The 24,941-nt window shown below is 34.3% G+C and overlaps 1 protein-coding gene across 6 annotated transcripts in view; it reads right to left on the bottom strand.

Moving 5' to 3' along the window:
• Positions 1–416: 416 nt before the first annotated feature.
• Positions 417–24,941, bottom strand: part of PPP4R4 (protein phosphatase 4 regulatory subunit 4) — a 105,887-nt gene continuing 81,362 nt past the window's right edge. For 3 of the 6 annotated variants that reach the window (XM_037984438.2, XM_007987687.3, XM_007987689.3), the window contains 9 exons: positions 24,526–24,670; positions 22,319–22,360; positions 21,793–21,867; positions 16,137–16,206; positions 15,614–15,700; positions 15,195–15,288; positions 14,006–14,073; positions 4,882–5,029; positions 417–1,457 (listed from right to left, as the gene is read on the bottom strand). In XM_037984438.2, coding sequence (XP_037840366.1) covers positions 1,433–1,457; positions 4,882–5,029; positions 14,006–14,073; positions 15,195–15,288; positions 15,614–15,700; positions 16,137–16,206; positions 21,793–21,867; positions 22,319–22,360; positions 24,526–24,670 — 754 coding nt within the window. In that variant the 3' untranslated portion in view covers positions 417–1,432. The remainder of the gene's footprint in view (positions 1,458–4,881; positions 5,030–14,005; positions 14,074–15,194; positions 15,289–15,613; positions 15,701–16,136; positions 16,207–21,792; positions 21,868–22,318; positions 22,361–24,525; positions 24,671–24,941) is intronic. The other 3 variants (XM_073011284.1, XM_007987691.3, XM_073011286.1) reach the window with 3 other exon arrangements.

Here is a 24,941-nt window from a genome sequence, read left to right as displayed (position 1 = left end):
CAGCGAGTGTACTGATTACTTTAACCAGTACTGTCAAATTTCTCATACCTACTGAATTTTAACTACTGACAAAACGAGTAGTAACAATTCCATTTACCTGGTTGTCCTTTGGCAAAGGATATTACGAAGAATCACTAAAAATAGCCAAAAAAGAAGCCATATGGAAGGAAAAAGGAAAACAAATGGTATGAAAAGGTCTCACACTGAGTAACTATGCTCTTATAGTTGACACTGGTACATTTCTTTTATTCACTACCTAAAACTGAACTATCTTACTCTTTAATTACAGAATAAAAACTGCAGGAGAGTATTTAAAACTTTTTTCACAAACACAGGTATCTCATTAACCTATGTTTTATTTTGAGTAAATTCATTATTCATTATTTCACATTATAAAAAGGAACCACACACACATATGCATTCACAAATTAGATCATCTTTATCATACATCGATACATTTTAAAAAACAAATATTTTCTAATATCAATATAGTTATATGCTGATTGCATTTTGAAATAGAGAAGCTGACAATAGCTTCATACAGTATATCTCAAGAACTGACAGTTTAAAATTAAGAACTATATATATTCCACAGGCAAATTTTGATGGAAATATTAGCATTAGTACAAATAAATGCTGTTGACATAGCTTAAGCATGATAGCTTGGAATAACAGCTGATTCAGACTAGATTCATCATTTTAAATTAAATAAGGACAAATACAATCTAAAATGTAAACAAAGTATTTATAAAATAAATTCTCTAGGAAATAAAGAAAATCATCAATCTATTATTTTTAAGGTATTTATAGCTCAAAGTTATCAGAAATCTTTGTGGAATTTTCATTGCCAAATTTAAATTTGGGAATGTCCGGGTACAACATATTGACACCACAATCCGGTGGGCTGCCAAAATCGCAGATGGCTATTTGCATCCTTTCAGTGTGACTTTTCAAGTGGGCTTGGAGAGTCATGAGAAAATGCAGTATCTTTCTTACCTTCCAAGTCCCCCTCCAAGTGATTATGAAGCTAGGACGATTTCAGCTGATGTAGACTTTCATACGATTTTTAAATGCTAAAACTTTAGAACAATTAAATAGCTGGTTTCCTGCACAAATAAATGCAGACTTGTCTCTTTTACAGCAGTGGTTAAAGCACATACCTAGAGATGTTTTTCATTGCACTTCACTATAACACTGGAATTCTGTAACCACATTATTACTCAAGAAATATATATTATACCTCCTAGGGAATCTAATTTGAAATACGGAAAGTTTAACATCAGCTGTCATTATGTCTCTCTTTCCACTCATTAACAACAACAAAAAAACCCCAAAACTTAAAAACAAAGCCCCAGCCATTGCTTTAGCTTTTGTGCACCAATCACATTATCTTCTGCTGCCTTTGTTTTGCCTCCTTCATCAAGCAGTTGATTTAAGGATTGGATTTTCTGGATTTTCTTTGGGAAGAAAGAAATGAAGGAAGAGAGGGAGGGTGGGGAAGGAGGGAATAAGAAAGGGAGAAAAAGAAAAAAATATGAAAAATGTTATTATGTGTACAAAGTAAATTAAAAATATATAGATACTCTACTTTGAATAAATCTAATACATGAGAAGTCTGATTAATGGAAAAAATGAATTACACATTAAAGATTACTTGGAATTATCTTTACTTGCCAAAAATTCTGTGTATGTATAACATAGCATTCAATTTAATTCATCTTTTCCTACATTTTAAATTTTGTATAACCATAATGGAAGTTACACAGGCATAAATATATGAACTGCCTTAAGAGACAAGATATAATACATACCTAGGCTTCCTTTAAGACACTAATATTCCTAAATACCAAATATGTCATCTCAATGACACTGAAAAGCTGAGGAATGTATTGCATAGAATTTGAGAAGCAAAAATTGAGATAATTTATACTTTCCAAAATCACCTCACAGGCTTATTTTAAATGAAAAGAATGTATTTTCATTTGGATATGGCCTGTTTTGAAAAGTGGATACTATTTTACAGAAGAAAGACCAATGTGGATATCATCACCCATCCAGCCATGTGGCAGTGTGCACTCAAGAGAGATCCATATAAGTGCCACATCAGATGGAAATATAATTACAAACTTGTATATCCAGTCACAAGTTAAAAAAGCAACTGTGGATATCAACATGCCTCCTTTAGAATCAGAAAATACTAAACCTGATATGATTTGTTATCAAAATGTTTGTTTCTAGATTCACTTTTTAATCATTTATACATATATAAATTATATAAATAACTACATACTATGTATGTTGAACAAGAAAAAATTCAGTCTATGAAAAGGAAAAGCATGCTCAACAATGAAAGAACAGATAAAGAGAGTAATCTGAAATAAAGGAGAACTGGCATAAATATACTGGGTTTCAACGGTCTTTACTGTAAAAAATGCCTATGGCATTTAGAAAAATAATAAGTGGACAAGAGAATACATTACTTTTGATGTTACTAAATATGCTCTTCAACAGAAGAATTTCAGGGCAATCTTTTCGGAGGAAGAGGGTTTAGGGTAATAAAGAGGATTTCAGGGTCGGGCGCGGTGCCTCAAGCCTATAATCTCAGCACTTTGGGAGGCCGAGACAGGCAGATCACGAGGTCAGGAAATCGAGACCATCCTGGCTAACACGGTGAAACCCCGTTTCTACTAAAAAATACAAAAAAAACTAGCCGGGCGAAGTGGCGGGCGCCTGTAGTCCCAGCTACTCGGGAGGCTGAGACAGGAGAATAGCGTAAACCCAGGAGGCGGAGCTTGCAGTGAGCTGAGATCGCACCACTGCACTCCAGCCTGGGCGACAGAGCGAGACTCTGTCTCAAAAAAAAATAAATAAATAACAAGAGGATTTCAGGATGCCAGAGCTAGAAGGCACCTTAAAGAAGGAGGAACCATGAGGCAGCCCTGTCATGTGACAGATATGCACAGTGAGGATCAGTGCACTGAGCTGAACTTTGCACAGCCACTTAGCTGCTGCTGGGAACAAGACACACAAGGCTCTCTATACACCATTACCGTGTCCTGCCTCTGTTTTCATCACTTTTTTTTTTTTTTTTTTTTTTTGAGACGGAGTTTCACTCTTGTTGCCCAGGCCGGAGTGCAGTGGCGCGATCTCAGCTCACCGCAACCTCTGCCTCCCGAGTTGAAGCGATTCTCCTGCCTCAGCCTCCTGAGTAGCTGAGATTACAGGAGCACAACACCACGCTTGGCTAATTTTTGTATTTTTTTAGTAGAGGCAGGGTTTCACCATGTTGGCCAGGCTGGTCTCAAACTCCTGACCTCAGATAATCCACCTGCCTTGGCCTCCCAAATTGTTGGGATTACAGGCATGAGCCACTGCACCTGGACCTTTCATGACTTTTAAGTGGAACTTCCATAGTATAATCATGGGAGCAATAACTGTATAGCTAAAGAGCATTCTCTGTAAATAAAAGTACACTCTGCATTGACACTAACCTATAATATCAATCTTCATTTTTTTCTATTACTATGTTTTTGTAATAGTACATTGGTTCTCTTTCCCTGAGCGCTAGTCAATAAATTTATTTCTAAACTTATTTCTAAATTTTGAATGAAGTTGGGCATATACCCAACGACCAATTAAACTTTGGAATACATATAGTTTGGATGTTTGTCCCTGCCCAAATCTCATGTTGAATTGTAATCCACAATGCTAGAGGTGGGGCCTGGTGGGAGGTATTTGGATCATGGGGGCTGATCCCTCATGGCTTTGTGTTTTCTTTGTGATAGTGAGTTCTCGCAAGATCTGATCATTTAAAAGTGTGTGGCACCTCCCCCAACCCCACTCTCTCTCTCCTGCTCCTACTTTTACCATGTGATGTGCCTGCTCCTGCTTCACCATCTAGCAGGATAATAAGCCTCCTGAAGCTTCCCCAGAAGCAGATGCCGCTATGCTTCCTGTGAAGTCTGCAGAACTATGAGCCAATTAAACCTCTTTTCTTCATAAATTACCCAGCCCAGGTATTTCTTTATAGCAATGCAAAACAGCCTAAATCAGATCCTAAAAGGGACTCCAGCACAGAGTTTTTGCAAAAGAATGCATTTAAGAAACTTTATTCAAAAATGCCCATGCATTCACTAAAATATGTTTAAAAGAAAATCTAAATATTGTTAAAAGTCTGTTCCAACCAGAAGGTTCAGGTGTCCTATATGAAATAGCTAACTTGTAACTACGGTTTGGGTATCCTGGCAGAATCATTTATAACTTGATATAGTCTCTTATCAAGGTGATTTTTATGGTACCCCTTTCTTAAATATTTAAGCTAAAAGAAAGACTTCAACAAATCAAACAAGATACAAATAGCACATTAAAAGGAATCATGGGGGAAAAGGAGAATGGAAGCCCTTTATAAGTTCAACTTCAAGACATAAGTATAGTCTGTAAACCTCTCCAGTTTACTGAACTCACAATTCTGGGTTCCATGCTGCCACTTATTTCTTAACGTGACATCAGCTGTACCCATCTTTCTCACACTGGGTGATTAAATACCATATCCTTAAGCTAGGTGTTTAAAGGGATACCTTCTTAGAGACAAATTCCCTAAATGTAAACATTTCATAGAAAAAAATTAGATTTCAGATATTAGTGGGAGCCATTTAAATGTTTCCTGTTGATTTCCTAAGGTTACAATGCCTTTGCCAAATGTAAGTTATTCTACATAAACTAACATAACAGAGTCACATGTGACAGTAATACCCTTTAATTTATAACATTTTCTCATTATAGACATTTTCTATTCTTTGGAAAGTACTTAAGTGGGAAGGAAAGTCTGTTGAGAAAAAGAGTAGGATAATACACTCAGTCTGACATCACTTGATTACTTACAAGGTAGCCTTCCGTGGTTGTGTATCTTTACTTCCACTGCTCTTGGGATCAACTGAGTTACCTGTCCCACGGGAAGTACTTGGTAAGGGAGTATTAGGAGAAAAGGAAGGTGGAACACTGCTGGCATTACGAGTCCGGAATGAATCATCTGAAAGTAATACATGTAAAGTCAGACATATCAAATATACTAAGAAAGAGGGTAACCAAAGAGAAGAAAAGGTTAATGATAGCTGACTTTTTCACTTTTTAAGTCAATTTTATGAGGGTAAAATTTACATACAACAAACCGCAAGAAGTTAAGGTTTTGACATATGTACACCCCCATGAAGTCATCACCACAATCAAGATGTGAGCATGTCTATCACTATGAAACAGTCCCTCATACCCCATCACGATCCTCCTCCGCCCTCTCCAAACCACTCCTGTCAACTATAAAAGTTTGTATTGTCTAGAATTTTATATAAATGAAAACATACAGTATATACTCTTTTCTGTCTGGCTTCTTTCATTCAGCATAATTTTGAAATTCATTCATGTTTTATGTATCAATACTTCATTCCTATTTCTGACTGGTATTGTGTGAATATGTCAAAATTTGTTTACCCATAATATCTGTTGATAGACATTTCTATTTTTTCCAGTTTTTATATATTACAAATAAAGCTGCTGTGAACACTCATGTACAAGTCTGTGTGTGGACATATGTTTTAGTTTCTTCTCAGTAAATGCATAGGAGTGGAACTGCTGGATCATATACTAAATACATATTTAACTTCACAAGAAACTGCCAAATTGATGTCCAGAATTTCTTTTCTTTCCTGACATTTCTGCCAGGAACGTGAGTATTCTGGAGAGTTACTCCACATCCTCACATACACTTGATATTGTGAGTCTTTCTAGTTTCAGACATTCCAGCAAGTGTGAAGTGGCACCTCCTTGGGTGCTTTTCTTACTGCTTTTAAATTTCCATTTCCCTAATGATTAGGATGTTAAGCATCTTTTCATGTACTTACTTGTGTATCTTTTGTGAAGTTCATGTTCAAACCTTTTTCCCATTTTAAAATTGGTTGCCTAATTTTTGTTAAGGCATCTTTGTATATTCTGGATACAAATTCTTTGGTATATATTCTATGAATATTTCCTCCATATCTATGCCTTGCTTTTTATTTTTTAATGCTCTACTTCAAAGCCCAGATGCTTTAATTTTGATTAAGTCCAGTATGTTAATATTTTTGTTTTATGGTCAAGATAAATCTTTGTGTATTCCAAAATCACAAAGACTTTCTGCTATATTTTCTTTAGAAAATATAGACGCTTTTATGTTTAGGTTTACAATACATTTTGAGTATAGTATAATTTTGTGTATGGTGATAAGACTTGAGATTCACAGGAACGGAAAGTCAGATACTGCATGTTTTCACTTATAAGTGGGAGCTAAGTAACGTGTACATGTGGTCACAGAATGTAGAATACTCGTCACTGGAGACTAGGAAGGGTGGGAGTGTCAGAAGGGGTGATGGATGAGAAATTGCTTAATGGGTAAAATGTACACTATTAGGTTACACTAAATGCCCAGACTTTACCACTATGTAATATATCCATGTATATCCATGTAATAAAACTGTACTTGTATGCCTTAAATTTATACAAATTTAACAAAGAATTAAGGTTTAGGGTTTGTTTTGGTTTTTGTTTCTTTAATATGGATATCCAATGGTTCCAGCACCACTTTTTAAGTAGACTTTATTTTTTAGAACAGTTTTAAGTTTACAGCACAGTTGAGCAGAAGGTACAGAGATCTCCCATATCTTCCCAGTCATACACAGCCTCCCAACTTCAATGTCTCCCACCAGTGGTACATTTGTTGCATTGATGAACCCACATTGACACATCATTACCACCCAAAGCCCATAGTTCACATTAGGGTTCACTCTTAATGGCATACATGCTATGAATTTGGACAATATATAAATGACATGTTTCTATCATTTTGTTATCATACAGAGTGTTTTCACTGCCCTAAAAATTATCTGTGCTCCATCTATTCAATTCTTAACTACTTATCATTTTACTGTCTCCATAGTTTTATCTTTTCCAGAATGTCACATAGTTGGAATGCTACCTTTTCAATTTGCTTCTTTCACTTAGTAGTATGTATTAAAAGTTCCTTCATGTCTTTTCATGGCCTGATAGCTCATTTCATTTTAGCACTGCATAATATTCCACTGTCTGGATGTACCACAGTTTGTTTATTCATCTATCTACTGAAGAACAACTTGTTTGTTTCCAAATTTTGGCAATTATGAATAAAGTTGATATAAACACTCATGCTCAGATTTTTGTGCGGACGTAAGTTTTCAACTCCTGTGGATAAACACCAAGGAGCACGACTGCTAGATCATATGGTAAGAGTATGTTTGGTTTTGTAAGAAACTACCAAACTGATGTTCCATAGTGGCTGTACCATTTTGTATTGCCACCAGCAACAAATGAGAGTTCCCGCTGCTTCACATCCTCACCAGCATTTGTTGTCAGCATTTTGGATTTTGACCATTCTAATAGGTGTGTCATGGGACTTCATTGTTTTAATTTGCACAAACCTGATGACATATGATGAACACCATTGCATATGCTTATTTGCCATTGACATATCTTCTTCAGTGAGGTATCTGTTCAAGTCTTTGCCCATTTTTTAATCAGGTTGTTAGTTTTCCTACTGTTGAGTTTTACAAGTTTTTTGTATATTTTGGATAAAAGTCCTTTATCAGATTATGTGTTTTGCAAACATTTTCTCCCAGTCGGTGGCTTGCCTTCTCATTCTCTTGACAGTATTTTTCAAATAGTAGTTTTAATTTTAATGAATTTCAGCTTATTCTTTATTTCATAGATTGTGCCTTTGACATGGTATCTAAAATGTCATTACTATAAGCAAGGTCATCTAGATTTTCTCCTATGTTATCCTCTAGGAATTTTATAGTTTTGCATTTTACATTTAGAACAGTGATTCATGTTTGAATAAATTTTTGTGAAGGGTGTAAAAGATATATATATATATATATATATATATATATATATATATATTTTTTTTTTTTTTTTTTTTTTTTTTTTTTTTTTTTGCATGTGGGTGTCCTATTGCTCCGGCTGCATTTGTTTGAAAAGACTATCTTTTCTCCATTGTATTGGCCTTGTTCCTTTGTTAATGATCATGTGACTACACTTACATGGGTCTATTTCTAGGCTCCCTATTCTGTTTCTTCAATCTGTTTGACTATTCTTTTGCCAAAACCACACTGTCTTGATTGCTGCAGCTTTATACTAAGTCCTGAAGTCAGGTGGTGTCAATCTTCCAGCTTTGTTCTTCATCATTATTATGTTGGCTATTCTGGGACTTTTCTTCTCTAGGTAAACTTTGGAATCAGTTTGTTGATATCTACCAAATAACTCGTTGGGATTTTGACTGAGACTGCATTTAGTTTATAGATCAAGTTGGGAAGAACTGACATCTTGACAATATTGAGTCTTTCTAGCAATAAACATGAGATATCTCCTTCTTTATTTAGTTCTTTGATTTCTCCTATCAGAGTTTTGTAGTTTTCCTTATATAGATCTCGTATGTATTTTGTTAGAATTATGCCTATTTCATTTTTCTGAGTGCTAATAGTAAATGGTATTTTGCTTTTAATTTTAAATTCCTACTTGTTCAATGCTGGAATACAGGACATATTGAACTTTGCACATTAACCTTACAGAATATTAACCTTATATTCTGCATCCTTACCATAATCACTTCTTAGTTCCAGAAGTGTTTTTGTCAATTCTTGTGTATTTTCTACATAGATGATCGTGTTATCTGTGACCAAAGACAATTTGAGTTCTTTGTTCCAAAATCAGTATATCTTTTCTTTCCTTTTCTAGAACTTCCGGTATGATGGTAAAAAGGAATGGTGACGGGAGGACATCATTGTCTTGTTCCTGATCTTAGGGGGAATGCTTCTAGTTCCTCACTACTGTGATGTTATCTGTAGGTTTTTTGTAGATTTTCCTTATCAAGTTGAGGAAGTTCTCTATTCCTAGCTTGCTTACAGTTTTTATCATGAATAGGTGTTGGGTTTGGTCAAATGTCTTTTCTTCATATATTACTATGATCACGTGATTTTTCTTCCGTGGCCTGTTAGTGTGATATATTACATTAAGTGTTCTTCAAATGGTGAATTAGTCTTCTACGACTGGTATAAATCCTACTCAGTTTTGGTGTATAATTCTTTTTATATATTGTTGGATTTGATTTGCTAATATTTTTTGACGATTTTTGCATTTGTGGTCATGAGAGATGTTGGTATGTATTATTCTTTTCTTGGAATGACTTTGATTTTGGTAGTAGGGTAATGCTGACCTCACAAAATGAGTTAGGGTGTATTCCCATTGCTTCTATCTTGTGAAAGAGATTGTAGATAACTGGTATAATTTATTCCTTAAATATTTGATAGAATTTATCAGTGAACCCATCTGGGCTAGATGCTTTCTGTTTTAGAAGATTACTAATTACTGATTCAATTTCTTTAATAGATATAAGCCTATTCAGATTGTCTATTCTTTTTTTTTTATTATTATACTTTAAGTTCTAGGGTACATGTGCACAACATGCAGGTTTGTTACATATGTACACATGTGCCATGTTGGTGTGCTGCACCCATTAACTCGTCATTTACATTACGTATATCTCCTAATGCTATCCCTCCCCCCTCCCCACAATAGGCCCCGATGTGTGATGTTCCCCTTCCTGTGGTCTATTTCTTCTTCTGTGAGTTTTGAATCGTGTCTCTCTCTCTCTCTCTCTTTTTTTTTTTTTTTTTTGAGATGGAGTCTTGCTCTGTCTCCCAAGCTGGAGTGCACTAGCACGATCCTGGCTCACTGCAACCTCCGCCTCCCAGGTTCAAGCAATTCTCCTGTCTCAGCCTCCCAAGTAGCTGGGACTATAGGCACATGCCACCACACCCAGCTGATTTTTGTATTTTTAGTAGAGACGGGGTTTCACCATATTGGTCAGGCTGGTCTTGAACTCCTGACTTCAGGTGATCCACCTGTCTCTGCCTCCCAAATTGATGGGATTACAGGCGTGAGCCAATGTGCCTGGATGAATTGCGTCTTTCAAGGAATTGGTCCATCCAGCACCATTTTAAAAAATATTATTCTATCACTATTGATTTATCTTGAAGCCTTTGTTAAAATCAACTGACTATATATGACAACATAGAACACAATGCCTCGATTACCAGAATTTTATAGTAATTGTTGAAATCAAATTTATATTTAAGTTCTCCAGCTTTTTTCTTTTTCAAAACTATTTTGGCTACATTGGGGTCCTTTTGCATTTCAATACAGATTTTTAGAATCAGCTTATAAATTTCTGCAGAAAGACTACTAGAATTTTAACTAGGATTTCACTGAATCTCTGGATCAATTCAGAAAAAAACTGAAATTGGAACAATATTAAGTTTTTCAATCCATAAACATGTTATGTTTCTCCATTTACTTAGGTCTTTAGCTTCTTTTAGCAGTATTTTAAAGTTTTTGATGTATCTCTAGCACATTTTGTTAAATTTGTCCCTGAGCACTGTTTTTGAAGATACTGTAAATGTTATTTTTTAAAATAAACTGTCTTTTTCAGAACAGTTTTGATTTACAGAAAAATTGACACAACAGAATAAATAATTCTCATATATCCCCTTCACCCAATTTCCTCTATTAACAGCTTACATAAGTATGCAATATTTATCATATTTAATGAACCAATGCTGATACATTATTAACTAAAATCCATAGTAGTTGTTATTTTATCTAATAACAACTTTTTCTGTCTCAGGATCCCATCCAGGATACTATATCACATTTGCTTGTTAGTTCTCCTTAGCTCTCCTTGGCTGTGACAGTTTCTCAGACTTTCCCGAACAGTTTTGAGTAGTATAACTGAAGACAGGCAGAAGTCCCCACACAATGAACAGTGGATTCGCGTTAAGTAAAAAGTATCCAACCTGGCATTCCAAGTTCTGATTCTGACCTTTCCTTACAGTTTTTGTTTGTTTGTTTTTGGGGGTTTTTTTGTTTCGGTTTTTGTTTTTTCTGAGATGGACTCTTGTTCTCTCGCCCAGGCTCGAGTGCAGTGGTGCAATCTCGGCTCTCTGCAAGCTCCGCCTCCCAGGTTCATGCCATTCTCCTGCCTCAGCCTCCCGAGTAGCTGGGACTACAGGCATCTGCCACCACGCCCAGTTAAATTTTTTTTTTTTTTTTTTTTTTTTTTGTATTTTTAGTAGAGACGAGGTTTCACCATGTTAGCCAGGATGATCTTGATCTCCTGACCTCATGATCTGCCCACCTTGGCCTCCCAAAGTGCTGGGATTACAGGTGTGAGCCACTCCACCCGACCTCCTTAGAGTTTCATCTAACACCACTCCATTATACCCACTCCACACTTCAGCCAAACTAGTCAGCTGTTGCTCCCTGAAAACATCAACAATCATCTTTTATTTATGACTGGTACTGTGAATGGAATGTTATTCTACACACATCTCTGCCTGTCAAAATCCTAGCATACCTTAAGGTTCATCTCAAATGACATAATCATCTTGAAACCTGTTTTGAGTCCCACAAATAAGATCTCTTCTCTACACAAATATCTGAAACATTTGTTAAAAGATGTTCTTCCATTTTCTCTTTATAGATGTGCTATTATACAGTAAATTTTTTCAGTTTCTATTTTAAGTAATAAATAACAATAATAAGGACCTTTTTCTAACCAAGAACTCTAGGAGGTATTTCATTCAACCTACAGTTCTCCCTCAACTGAAAATAATATTGAGACATTAAGATAGAATATTTTTCAAATATTTTAATAAAATATTTACTCTCACAATATAGTTTAGCCCTGTGTCCCTACCCAAATCTCACCTTGAACTGTAATAATCCCCACATGTTGTGGGAGGGGCCCGGTGGGAGGTAACGGAATCATGGGGGTGGATTTTTCCCATGCTATTCCCATGACAGTGAATAAGTCTCACGAGATCTGGTGGTTTTATAAAAGGGCGGTTCCCCTATATAGACCCTGTTGCTTGCTGCCATGTAAGACATGTCTTGCTTTCCCTTTGCCTTCTGCCATGATTGTGAGGCCTCCCCAGCCATGTGGAACTGTGAGTCAATTAAATCTCTTTCCTTTATGAATTACCCAGTCTTGGGTATGTCTTTATTAACAGCATGAGAAGAGACAAATACACCTCATAAAACCCATAACTTAAGACTTTGGATGTAAGTTTTAGAATCTGTGGACCACATCTACTCTCTTGGTTCTTAAAGTCACTTAAAAACTAGCAAAGTTAAAACTAAATAAATTAATACACTTAATTAAAACTTTTAAAAACCACTTCTGAATCAATATTCTTAATGATTTAGACAAAGAAATTTCTTGACAGAAAATGTTACAAGATCATGAATAAATATGCTCATTACAGCTAAGTGAAGAAGTACCAAGAGAACAGGTGAGATCTACGCAAGTCTGAAGAACCCCTTATGAATACCTATAATCATCTGCACCATTAGCTCAAAGTTAATTCCAACCGGTTTTGTACACTCAAGTTTTTAAAGGCACTCCATATTTTAAATAAAGTTCTTAAACTCTGAATGTTCCTTAGTGCCTCCTAAAGAATTCACAGTTTTACTGAGCTGAAAGTAATCAATGGTTTTATTATTTATAGTCCAAGATATGGGAAAAATTTTAGTTCATCAACTTTCTGTTGTTATCAAATTATTTCTTGTGATAATCACAGTCTACCTTGCAGAACCATTCTATATACTGTACGTGAATTGCCAATGCTTTAATGCTAGAAAGATTTTCTCTTCCAGCAAATGAAAAAGTTTACAGAACAGCCAATGAGTATATACATTCCCCATAAGAATTAAAAAGAAGGCCGGGTGCAGTGGCTCATGCCTGTAATCCCAGCACTTTGGGAGGCTGAGGCGGGCAGTTCACGAGGTCAGGAGATCGAGACCATCAGGAGATCGAGACCATCCTGGCTAACACGGTGAAATCCCATCTCTACTAAAAGTACAAAAATAATTAGCCAGGCGTGGTGGTGGGCACCTGTAGTCCCAGCTACTTGGGAGGCTGAGGCAGGACAATGGCATGAATGTGGGAGGCGGAGCTTGAGGTGAGCCGAGATCTCGCCACTGCACTCCAGTCTGGGCGACAGAGCGAGACTCCGTCTCAAAAAAACAAGAATTAAAAAGAAAAAGAAGACAGAATACTCAAAATGTAACCTAAAAAGAAAACGTAATTAAGCTCTTAAAAATTTCAGATCTTTGAGTAGATTCACTATTTACACTAAAAAAAACTACCATAGATCAGTAGTAAAATTTTCAACCAATATTTCCAAAGTATAAAGTTAAAAACACGCATTTAGCCACTAGTAATTTTAACAATATAGTCTACATTATTTATAGTATAATTCTATGCTCTGTTATATAAACCAGAGGCCAGCAAATTACAGTCTGTGGGTCAAATCTTGCCCACTGCCTGTTTTTGTAGATAAAGTTTTATTGGAATACAGCCATATCTATTCATTATGTACTGTCTATGGCTGCTTTTACTCAGTAACAGCAGAGTTCAATAACTGTGACAGACCAATTTAGCCAACGAAGCCTGTATGTTTACCCTCTGGCCCTTCAGGGAAATGTGCTGACCCCTGCCACAAACTTCCAAATACATCATATTGTAAACGTTTAGCTGTTCATCTAGATTTATAGTGAAGTCCTGTTGTTTCTAACTTCCTTAAAAACTACTGCGAAACCTTTTTGTCTGTGCCTCAGTAAGCCTTCCCAGTATGGTAAAACATACCCTATCACTTTTGTTCTTTTTCTATTTTAAAAGTATTAAACTGAGTCTTGAACAGTGAAGACAAAATAGTTTAGTCAAATATTTTCTCAGTTGCTAGATAAAAATTTAATTTCTTAGGGATCTGATAAAGATATAAATTTAGGAAAACACTGTATCTAGTACTAAATAAATAGGTCATTTAAGGAACATAATATTTTGTTAAATTTAGCAATTTTTTGAAGAACTTAGATTGCTACTTACCAGTTAGTGAAAGCACAGAAGTCTTTCCTAACCCTGAGACAGGTGTATATCCTGTTGTAGAACTTTTACTAGAAAACAACATGATTTAGTTTAAAATACAAAAACACACTTCTTACAATCTCAGTCATCTAACACTTGTGCTGTTTGAATCTTCTTTTTAATGCTTTCCTCTACTTATGAAACATTTGTTGCTTTCATTTCTCATTTTTTTAATATTCATGCCTCACAACACTTACTTTGTCCATAACTTAAAAGCATGTCCTTAAACTTTTGCTTCATCAGAATTACAGTTTTTCTTTTGAGGTTCAAGCAAGGCAGCTAAGATGGGTAAAATTTTCTTGAAAATAAAACTCATCTTTAGTTATAATCTCTTTTTTCTATCTTGAGATCTCTATTGGCCAGGTACTTTTGATGGATCTATTGATAATGCCCCGAAACACAGCTGAAATTCTATAAGAAGCTATCTTTAAAAGAAAAATATTTTGTCCTGAAACATGTAATTTATCTTGATAGACAAAGGAATAGTTTTAAAGATATTTGTTTTCTTAAAATTATTTTGCTTGTCAATTGACATACAGCTGTTTGCCAGCACATATAAAAAATCATGGTAATTTAATTTTTATTGATTCTCTCCTCATCTTAACTGCTTGTAATTTTGTCTCCTAGGCTAAAGGGGAAACCAGACATTCATCTATTGTTAGGATAACTCTGCTGTGATCACTTTATCATATGAACATGCCAATGGCTTCATTATAGACAGAAACAATATTAGTAGCAAAACAATGTCTATACACATTTAGCAAATGGAGCATACTCATATCTATTAAAAGTTAAGTGGAATATGTGACATACTACTACCTCCCTCATGAAATAATATATGGATTCTATGGGCGACAGAGCGAGACTCTGTCTCAAAAAAAAAAATAAAAATAAATAAATAAATAAATAAATAAATAGTATCATGTCAGTATTCTTCCTAGAATGCCAGAATACCTATTTTTGTGAAAACTGTTGGAGGTCTCTTATTTTTAAAAATAACAATCCCTACAGAAGAAAACTGACAAAATATTGGCCTATTAAAAAAAACCTCAAAATTTATTCTGATTTTTATAAAATGTGAACTCATATATATGAAGATGTGAATAAAGATAAAAATTATGTTAAAAATTGAAGAGCTGACAGATCATACCTAGCACATTTCTCTAAGTTGCCATATTTTGCATGAAAAGCTTGATTATTAAAAGACTGGCTTCGAATCAATTTGGATTTCTTGATTTCTTTACCTAGAGTAATAAGCAGAAAAAAGGAAAATGTATTCAGTTCATCCTCAGCTGCTTCAACCCCCATTTCCTCCCCAACTACCATCATTTTCAGTAAAACACAGATGGCTTTAGCCCTTTTTTTCCTTAATTTGAGCTCACTGAAGTATCTCTTACCCTTACTAGCAATTAAAAACTACCAAAACAACTAATGATAGAAGGTGAAAAGTGCTTTAGAATGAGATATATTATCCTATTGTATCTCATCTAATAGAGTGACTTTGCCAGCAATTAATTTTTATAAAAGGAAGAAAAATTATAAAAAGATATAAAAGAAGTTATTTCTTACTTGTCGATGGGGTGACAGAAGAGGGTCCAGGAACAGAAATGGGGATGTTCTTGGGCAGACTTTGCGTTGGTGTCTTAGTGTCTCTACCTAAAATAAATTCTGCTTTAAGTTCTATAATTTCCTCTAAGTCCTTATTAATCTCCATAAATATACAAGACAATTCAGACAATATGAATCACTATCCCTAGCTAAGCAGCTTTCTTTTCCAAATATTATTTGGCAAGATTTACATATTTCAATCTTTGTTATTCAGTGATCAGTTTCACAATCTTACAGTTGTTATCAAACTTGAAGCTTTCCTTTTGAAGGATCTGAATGTCCACTCTGGTTCCTGCCTTTCATTTATGTATTCTTAACATCTGTACCACATTAAGCAGCCAATTTTCAAAAATGACTTCTCAAAAATGAAAAAAAGTAAAGCAATTTTCCATATCAAATAAAAAATTCAGCATGGTCTTTCAGAATACCAGGATGCAACATTAATTATGTAACTAAGTGGTGAAGACATAGAAAAATTACTTACGTTTCTTTTCAAACATTTTATCACTCATGGGCCTTCCATCATTCTGTTGCTTTTCTTTCTCTAATTGTTCCTGTTATTAAGACAGTATCTTGCATTAAAGGTAAAACTGCAGTAGGTTTAGAAAATTCTTCTGAGAAATTAAGCATTAGAGATTCAAATAAAGTTCATAAAAATGCCTAAAAGAAGTAGTTTTTTCCAATGTTAGTGTCTAAAGAATTCAGGGTTCTTTCAGATTTGTGCTCTTTTCATATCTACAGAATTCGGCCCTTGGGGGTCTGTCAAGCTAAAACAATGAGTTTGGTATCATTGTAATAATGATCCTTCATTTTCTAGATGGTATTTCCTAAATCGCATTAGTAAAATATCCCTTACTTTGGTCACTTCAATTTCAGATTGGTAAATGGCTAAATAATATCTTTCTTTAAAAAGACTGAAAGAAAAGAAAATGGTCTTGGATATTTTTAAATGCTTTGTTTAAGTATAATATACATAGAGAGGCCGGGCACCGTGGCTCAGGCCTGTAATCCCAGCACGTTGGGAGGCTGAGATGGGTGAGTTATCTGAGGTCAGGAGTTTGAGACCAGACCAGGCAACATGAAGAAATGCCATCTCTACTAAAAACACACAAAAAATTAGCCAGGCATGGTGGTGCACGCCTGTAATCCCAGCTACTCAGGAGGCTAAGGCAGGAAACCTGGGAGGTGGAGGTTGCAGTGAGCCGAGCTCATGCCACTGCACTCCAGCCTGGGTGACAGAGTGACACTCCATCACAAAAAAAAAAAAAAAAAAAAATATATATATATATATATATATATATATGTATAAACAAAGTGCACAAATTGTAGGTGTACAAATTCATAGCTCAATGAATTTTCCCAAAATAGACGCACTTGTATAACCAGCTCCAATATCATGAAACAAAACATTACCAAAACAAAGGAGGCCCTTATGCCAACAGAACAAATAGGCAAGAAAATCAACAAACACAGCAAGTTCTGAACAAACTTGGTATAACTGACGTGCTAGAATACTACAGTCAACAAGTGGAGAATAAACATTCTTTTAAAATGCACATGTAAACTAAGGAAAAATATGGAGAAAATAAGATAAAGAATTTCCACATAGAAGTGGACTATATTTAAAAATCAAATGGAAATTCTGAAACAGAAATAAAGCATAAAACTGAAAAATTTCATTGGGTGGGATTAACAGAGTTATCCATTTTCTACACGTTTGCCTCTATTATCTTGATCACATTAATCACAGTTATCTTGAAGTCCTTGCTTACTAACTCCAGTACCAGGATTATCTGTGGTTCTCTTTCTATTGTCTGTTTTTGTCTTGGGCTAGGTCATTTGGTCCTAAAATTTTTTGAGAGTCTTCCCTACAGCTTCTCCTACTGGCAATCCTGAATTCTAATCTTGCTTTGAAAGACTGCTGAAATAATAAACTTTGCTTTTCAGAGGATTTCCACTTTAAGCACACAGATTATTGGCATTGAAATAGAAAATATAAAAAGAACCAAATGGAAATTTTACAACTGAAAAATATAATATTGGAAATAAAAAATTCACTGGATAGGCTCAGCAGCTGAATGGAGATGACAGGGAAAGGGTTGGTAACACTGAAGTTACATCAAGAGAAATTATTCACACTGAGTAGCACAGAGTATTTTTAAAAATTGAGAAAGAACAAAGACTCGTAGGCCTATGGACAATAATAATATGTACAATTGGTAACCCAGAAATAAGAGAGAGAAAAATTAGAACAGAATATATATTTAAATAAAAAATGACCAAATCTTCCCAAATTTGGGGAATGATATACATTTACAGATTCACTAAGATGACCAAATCCAAACTGGATAAATTTCAAGTAAATAATGCCTTGACACATCAAAAGCAAGCTGCTAAAAACAAAAGATAAAAGAAAAAAAAAACTTAAGTGTCCAGAGAAAAACAATGCTTCATACAGAAGCACCAACAATTCAAATGAGAGTAGCTATTGTATCAGATGTTATGGGGGCCAGAAGACAGAAACACATTATTAGAATGTAGTAAGGAAAAAGCTGTCAACTCAGACTTCTATACCCGTGAAAATATCCTTCAGGAATGAAGGTAAAAATAAGACATTTTAGATAAAGAAAAAATAAGAGAAGTTGTCACCAGAAGGCCTGCACTTCAAGATTTGCTAAAGAAAATTCTTTTACCTTAAGGAAAAAAACACCAGAGGGAAATTTAGATCTTAAGCAATGAATGAAGAGCACTGGAAATGGTAAACATCTGAGTAAACCATAAAAGTTTACACTAAGAGTGTATTCTTCAAGATACATATGACAACTTAAAGCAAGATTACAACACTGTCTGGTGGGCTCTTCAACGCAGATATAATCCATATGACAACTGTAACATGAAGAATGGGTGTGGAGGGGGTAAAGAGATTTGTATTATTGTTAAGTGACATGATATAATAATAACAATAAGTAGACTGTAAAAGGTTAGGTATGGATATTAAAATCTCTAAAGAAATAAGCCAAAAAAAAAATTCCAAAAAAAACAGAGATGGGAAGAACACAAATCACTAACACAAGAATAAAATGGTTATCCCCATAGATTAACACCATAATTAAAAGGATAATAGGAGAATATTACAAATAACTTCATGCCAACAGATTTGTCAGTTTAAATAACATGTAAACTGGGGTGGAAGGGAAGCAACTTACCAAAATTGACAACAGAAGAAAGAGAAGATCTACATTATCTAATGCCTATTAAGGAAATAGAATCGATTATCAAAATACTTTCCAAAATGAAAACTCCAGGCTTAGATAACTTCACTAGTGAATTCTATAGAACACTCAAGGCAAAAATAAAACCAATTTATACAAAATTGGTCAGAAAACAGAGAAGGTGGGAATACTATTCATCTTGTTTTATGAGGCCAGAATAACATTAATACCAAATTTGATCCCAAAAATGACAAAAAGGGGAATTATAGGCCAATTTCGCTATGAATCTATGAATACAGATGCAAAATCCCTTAACAAAAACATTAGCCAAGAATCCAACAGAGAAAAAGGATAATAAACCATTGCCAAATAGGGTCTATCTTCAAAATACAACATTGGTTTACCATTTGAAAAATCAGGGTAGTTCAGTGTATTAGCAGAATGAAGGAGAAAAACCAAGTATCATTTCTAGATATAACAAAATGCAACAACCATTCATAAAAACTCTTAGCAAACTAGGAGTAAGAGGTAACTTCCTCAATCTGATAAAGGGAATCTACATACAACCTATTTCTACCATCATACCTGATGATGAAAGACTGAACTGTTTCCCGCTAAGATCAGTAAAACTACAAGGATGCCTACTTCTAACACTTTAATTTTACTGGAGGTCTTGGGCCTTGTGATAAGACAAAAGAAATAAACAAAAGGCATAAATATTGAATAGAAAGAAGTAACATTGCTGTATTTAAAGAAGATATGATGGCTTATATATAAAATTTTAGTTTTAGAAAATCTAAAAAACAATTTCTAGAACAAATAAACAAATTTATAAAGTTTATAAGACACAAGGTTAATTAAAAAAAAAAAAAAAACAGTATTCTTATACTCCAGGAACAAAAACACTGGAAAGTGAAATAAAAAATGCATACTTCCATTTATAGTAATGCCAAAAACATAAAATACCTAGAAATAAATTCTGGACTTCATATCAAAATGCAAAGGCCCTAGACTGGTCAAAGCAATTTTAAGAAGGAACAAAGATAGAAAACTTACCCTACCAAATTTAAAAAACACTATATAAAGTTACAATGATCAAGACAGTTTGGTATTACTTAAAAGATAAACTTATAAATAAGTGGAATACAATAATAGAAAGTCAAGAAATAGACATATATGTGTACAACTAATATTTTTTAAGGACACTAAGACAATTCCATGGGGAAAAGAAGGCTTTTCCCCATTGTTGTTATTCCAACAAATGGTGCTGGAATAAATGAATATTCCCTATGGAAAAAAAATAAACATATATTATATAAAAATGTACTTGAAATGAATCATAAACCTAAATGTAAAACCTAAAACGAAAATTTTTAAAAGAAAATAGAGGAAAAAGTCTATGATCTTAGGATAGACAAAGGATTCCTGGAACAAAAAAGAATTGTCAAAGAAAGAATTGATAAACTGGGCTTCAACAAAATTAAATATTTCTGGTTTTCAAAAGACACCATGAATAAATGAATAGATAAGCTTCAAACTCCAAGAAAACACTCATAATATGTATATCTGTCAAAGAAATTGTATTCAGAATGGATTAAAAGCTCTCACATCTCAATAATAATAAACAACCCACTTAAAATTCTGAAAACAAACTTTATCAAATAAGAGATAAAGATGGCCAGTAAGCAAAGACAAGATGCTTGACATCTTTAGGCATCAGGAATAGAAAAAGGGATTTAAAAAAAACAACGAGATACCATTACATACCCAATAGTATGGCTGGTAACTACAGCATAGACAATGTGGATGTAAAATGGTACAACCACTTGAAAACAGGTTTTTGGTTTTTTTTGTTTTTGTTTTTGAGACAGTCTCGCTCTGTCGCCAAGGCTGGAGTGTAGTGGCATGATCTCGGCTCACTGCAACCTCCGCCTCCTGGGTTCACGCCATTCTCCTGCCTCAGCCTCCCAAGTAGCTGGGACTACAGGCGCCTGCCACCACGCCCAGCTAATTTTTTGTATTTTTTAGTAGAGACGGGGTTTCACCATGTTAGCCAGGATGGTCTTGATCTCCTGACCTCATGATCCACCCGCCTCGGCCTCCCAAAGTCCTGGGATTACAGGTGTGAGCCACTACACCCAGCCTTTGTTTTTTGTTTTTTTTTTTTTACTTTTGTTTGTTTTTTTCTTTTTAATTAAGCATGCCATACAATCCAGCCATTCTATTCCTAGGTATTTACCCAAGAGAAATGAAAACATGTCTAACCAAGGACTTTTTCACTAATGTTCAAAGCAACTATATTTGTAATATCCCCAAATTAGAAGCCAAATGTCTATAAAGAGGTGAATGGATAAGCAAATTGTGATATTCCATAATATAGACTACTCAGAAATAAAAAGGAATGACTTCTTGATGCATACAACAATATGAATGAATCTCAAAGTAATTATGTTGGTAGAAAGATGCAGAACCAAAAATAGTATTAATACCTAATATATTATTCCATTTATATAAATTACGGAAATGCAAGCTAATCTACATTTTCAGAAACTAGATCATTGGTTTTTGGGGACTAGAGTAGAATACATGGATTACAAAGGGGCAGAAATCTTTAAAGGGATAGAAATGTTTCATATTTTCATTGTGGTGATGGTTTCATCAATATGTCAAAACTCATTGAATAGTACACTTTAAATATATGTAGTTGTCAGTTATACTTCAGCAAAGTAGTTTTTTTAAAAGGCTCTCAAATATAGTTTTCTTTCTAGTTCATAAAAGAACAGATTTCAAAAAACTGGGACTGTCATTTAAGAAGAAAAAAGAGTAATGTGAAATGGTGAGATGGAAAGAAATGATTAAGTTTAATAACAAAACACAGTTTTATTAATCAGAAAAGAGTATATGTGTGTGCATATGAAAGCAACATACCATTTCCAAAAGTAGTAGTTCTTCTCTTTCTTTCTCTTGATCCAACAAATCTTTCTCATAAAACTTTTTCTGAAACTGTTTAAAGTTTAAAATGAAATTGTGAACATTAGTGATGAGTTTCTGCCAAGTTTAAAATATTCCTTTTAATAGAAGTGATATGGTTTGACTCTGTGTCTCCACCCAAATCTCATCTTGTAGCTCCCCTAATTCCCACATGTTGTGGCAGGGACTGGGTGGGAGATGACTGAATTATGGGGGTGGGTCTTTCCCACGCTGTTTCATGATAGTGAATGAGTCTCTCAAGATCTGACGGTATTGTAAGGGGGAGTTTCCCTCCCTCTTTGCCTGCTGCCCAGATGTGACTTGCTCCTCCTTGTTGTCTGTCATGATTGTGAGGCCTCCCCAGCCATGTGGAACTGTGAGTCCAATTAAACCTCTTTCTTTTGTAAATTGCCCAGTCTTGGGTATGTCTTTTTCAGCAGCATGAAAATGGACCAACACAATAAGGTAAAGAGAGTACACTTACAGCATCCATAGACATTTCCATTCTGTCCAACTCTAACACAGTCTATAAGGAAAGTTTTTAAAATTATTCTAAAGTAATTAAATTAAAACCACCAATCATTTCTCAGCAAGTTATTTTGCAGAGGCAGGTTCAAATAGGAGACTTCTGCACTATGGGGTAGACTAAGTCAGAAAACTCTAAAGTTCTGCCCAATTCTACATTGTACTTACAATCAACCTTTATACAATAATGTCAGGGTCAATTTTAACTTTTGAAAGTTTTTAACCTTAAGAAGACCAAGTCTACAGGCATACTTCAAATACCAAATGCATACAATCTAACTAATTTCTAGTAACTCCCAGCGCCAATTTTTTCTGAATTTTCAGAAACATAATGCAGCTTTTGAATTTTTAAAAAGTCTTTTAGCTATATATGAATGAAACAAGCCATCATTTGGCTGAATAATCCTTAGTTCCCTTCTGTAGAAATTTTCTATCTGCTCTAAAAATATTCTCTCAATTTACTATTTGTCTTTTGGAATACACTAGTTTGAAACAAATTATTCCAATCAAAACACTGGTCAATCTAACCCAGGGTTCTGTCTCTGATAGAGGGCAGTACTTCTAAAACTTACTCTACACAAGTAATCCTAATGGCCAAAATAAAGTACATTTGGATATGCATATGCCCAAAACTATCCATGACAAATACAAAATTTAGTGAAAGTTTTTTCTGCTGAAATTTATGAAGCATTCATAATGTATGCCATGAAATACTCTCTATTTAAATAAAGTTACTTTTCATATTAAAAAACTGATAAAACTATTCAATATTTATCCAAAAGTTTTGTGTAGCTTTCTGGGAGTTTTCCATACTAATGTCTCATTATACTACAGAATTTCCATGGGACAGACTGACTTCATTATATGCAGCATACGGAAAATAAGAGCTGTACTCCAGAATAATCCACTGTAGACTAATAATCCATTAATTTAATTACATCATTGTTACATCTGTATAGGGTTAGCTTATATTGTCTCTTGAATTAATAAATTATTCTGGAAAAGTAATTAGCCCTCTCAAGTTTATTATTTTGACAAGTTAACTCCATTGCCTAAACTTCTATACTTCAATATTAAACAGTAAGGAAGGAACTGTCTGGTAGAAACAAGTGTGTGTGTGTGTGTGTGTACTTTTAGATTTAAACGCACGTCCAACTCTAGGTATTTCTGGTTATATCAGTTAATGAAAGAAGAATTCACATTTCATTAAAATTAAAACTATACTAATTAATACTAAGTCATCAAATCACTTAATTAAAAGATTCCTCATGTGACACCTGGCAATGATTTCTAGAAAAAAAGAGAAAAAAAGTAAGAATTCTCTTTTCACTCGCCACGTATGCTAATTTATTTATGACATTAATAAGGAAATTTCTCTCACTACAAATAAACGCTCAAAAACAATGTGTCCTGAAGTTTATATTCAGATTCATAAAAGTAAATAATTTCACTTGAACTTATAAAAGATTAGTTATATATTCAGCATAAACAATTTTTGAAGAATAAAAATTATTCTAAGATGTGGCTCACTAACCCAAATTTTTACTGTTTAGTTTTTCCAACATTTCCAAAGAATCCATATACTATGATCTCATGCTAAAACAAACAAAAAACTCACAGGATACAATCTTACATTATTTACAAAGATGCACTCAGAAGTAGGTAAGAGGTCTCTATTCTAGTCCTCCTGATTCTGCTACTTACTAATATGATCTCAAGTAGACACAATATTTCTAGGCACAGAACTTCTATAAAGTCAAATAGACCCCTGAATTAACTCGAAGGGCCCTTCCAGGGATGTTTCTATAAAATGTGACTTTCCCAATTTTACCAACAAAGTTTCACTGGATTATAATCACTTATAAAGAAAATCTGATGAATAAAACATTCATTATTAATTGAACAGTGTTTATTGAGCACCTAACATGTGTCAAACACGGGCTTATATTACTAGTAATAAAAGTTTAATGTCTAGGTGCCCTTCGAAATTTTTGTATCCAGTTGTAGCACATATCAACCAAATCATTCACTAATTCTTACAACTTTAGCAAGGATAAAAATATTTTAATATATTGCCATCCTGTCAAGCTGAAATAGTGAAGTTATGATTCTTACTGCCTTAATACAAAAAAAAACATGCAACATTCTGGCAAGAGTGATACTTACTCTTTTTACAATAGCCAGAACATCTTTATCTTTTTCTTGACACAGGAGTTTTCTCACACACATTTCTAACTGCTGAAGTAGATGCTTATCAGCAGGAATCTTCAGAGTAGATTTCACTTTGGGCAACAGGTAGCAAAGTTTCATTCTATAATAAAATAGTATTTACTCTTGAATGAATTTAATAACTAAGAATAACAGTAACATGAAACAAAGAAAAATCAAGTTTTAGATAGCCTGAGACTTCATTTATTCATGCAAGATATATTCATGGAGTATCTACTATGTGTCAAGCATTCATCATGCTGGATGCTGAGATACAACAGTAAATAAAACCAACAAAATTCCCTGCTCTCCTGGAACTTACATTCTAGTATGGGAGCAGAGAAGAGAAAAGAAACAAGGAAAATCTGTCAGAT

The sequence above is a fragment of the Chlorocebus sabaeus genome, chromosome 24 (assembly GCF_047675955.1).
Source record: "Chlorocebus sabaeus isolate Y175 chromosome 24, mChlSab1.0.hap1, whole genome shotgun sequence".
Lineage (NCBI taxonomy): Eukaryota > Metazoa > Chordata > Mammalia > Primates > Cercopithecidae > Chlorocebus > Chlorocebus sabaeus.
Note: the sequence above shows the minus strand (reverse complement) of the source record. Positions and strands in the feature narration are given on the sequence as shown.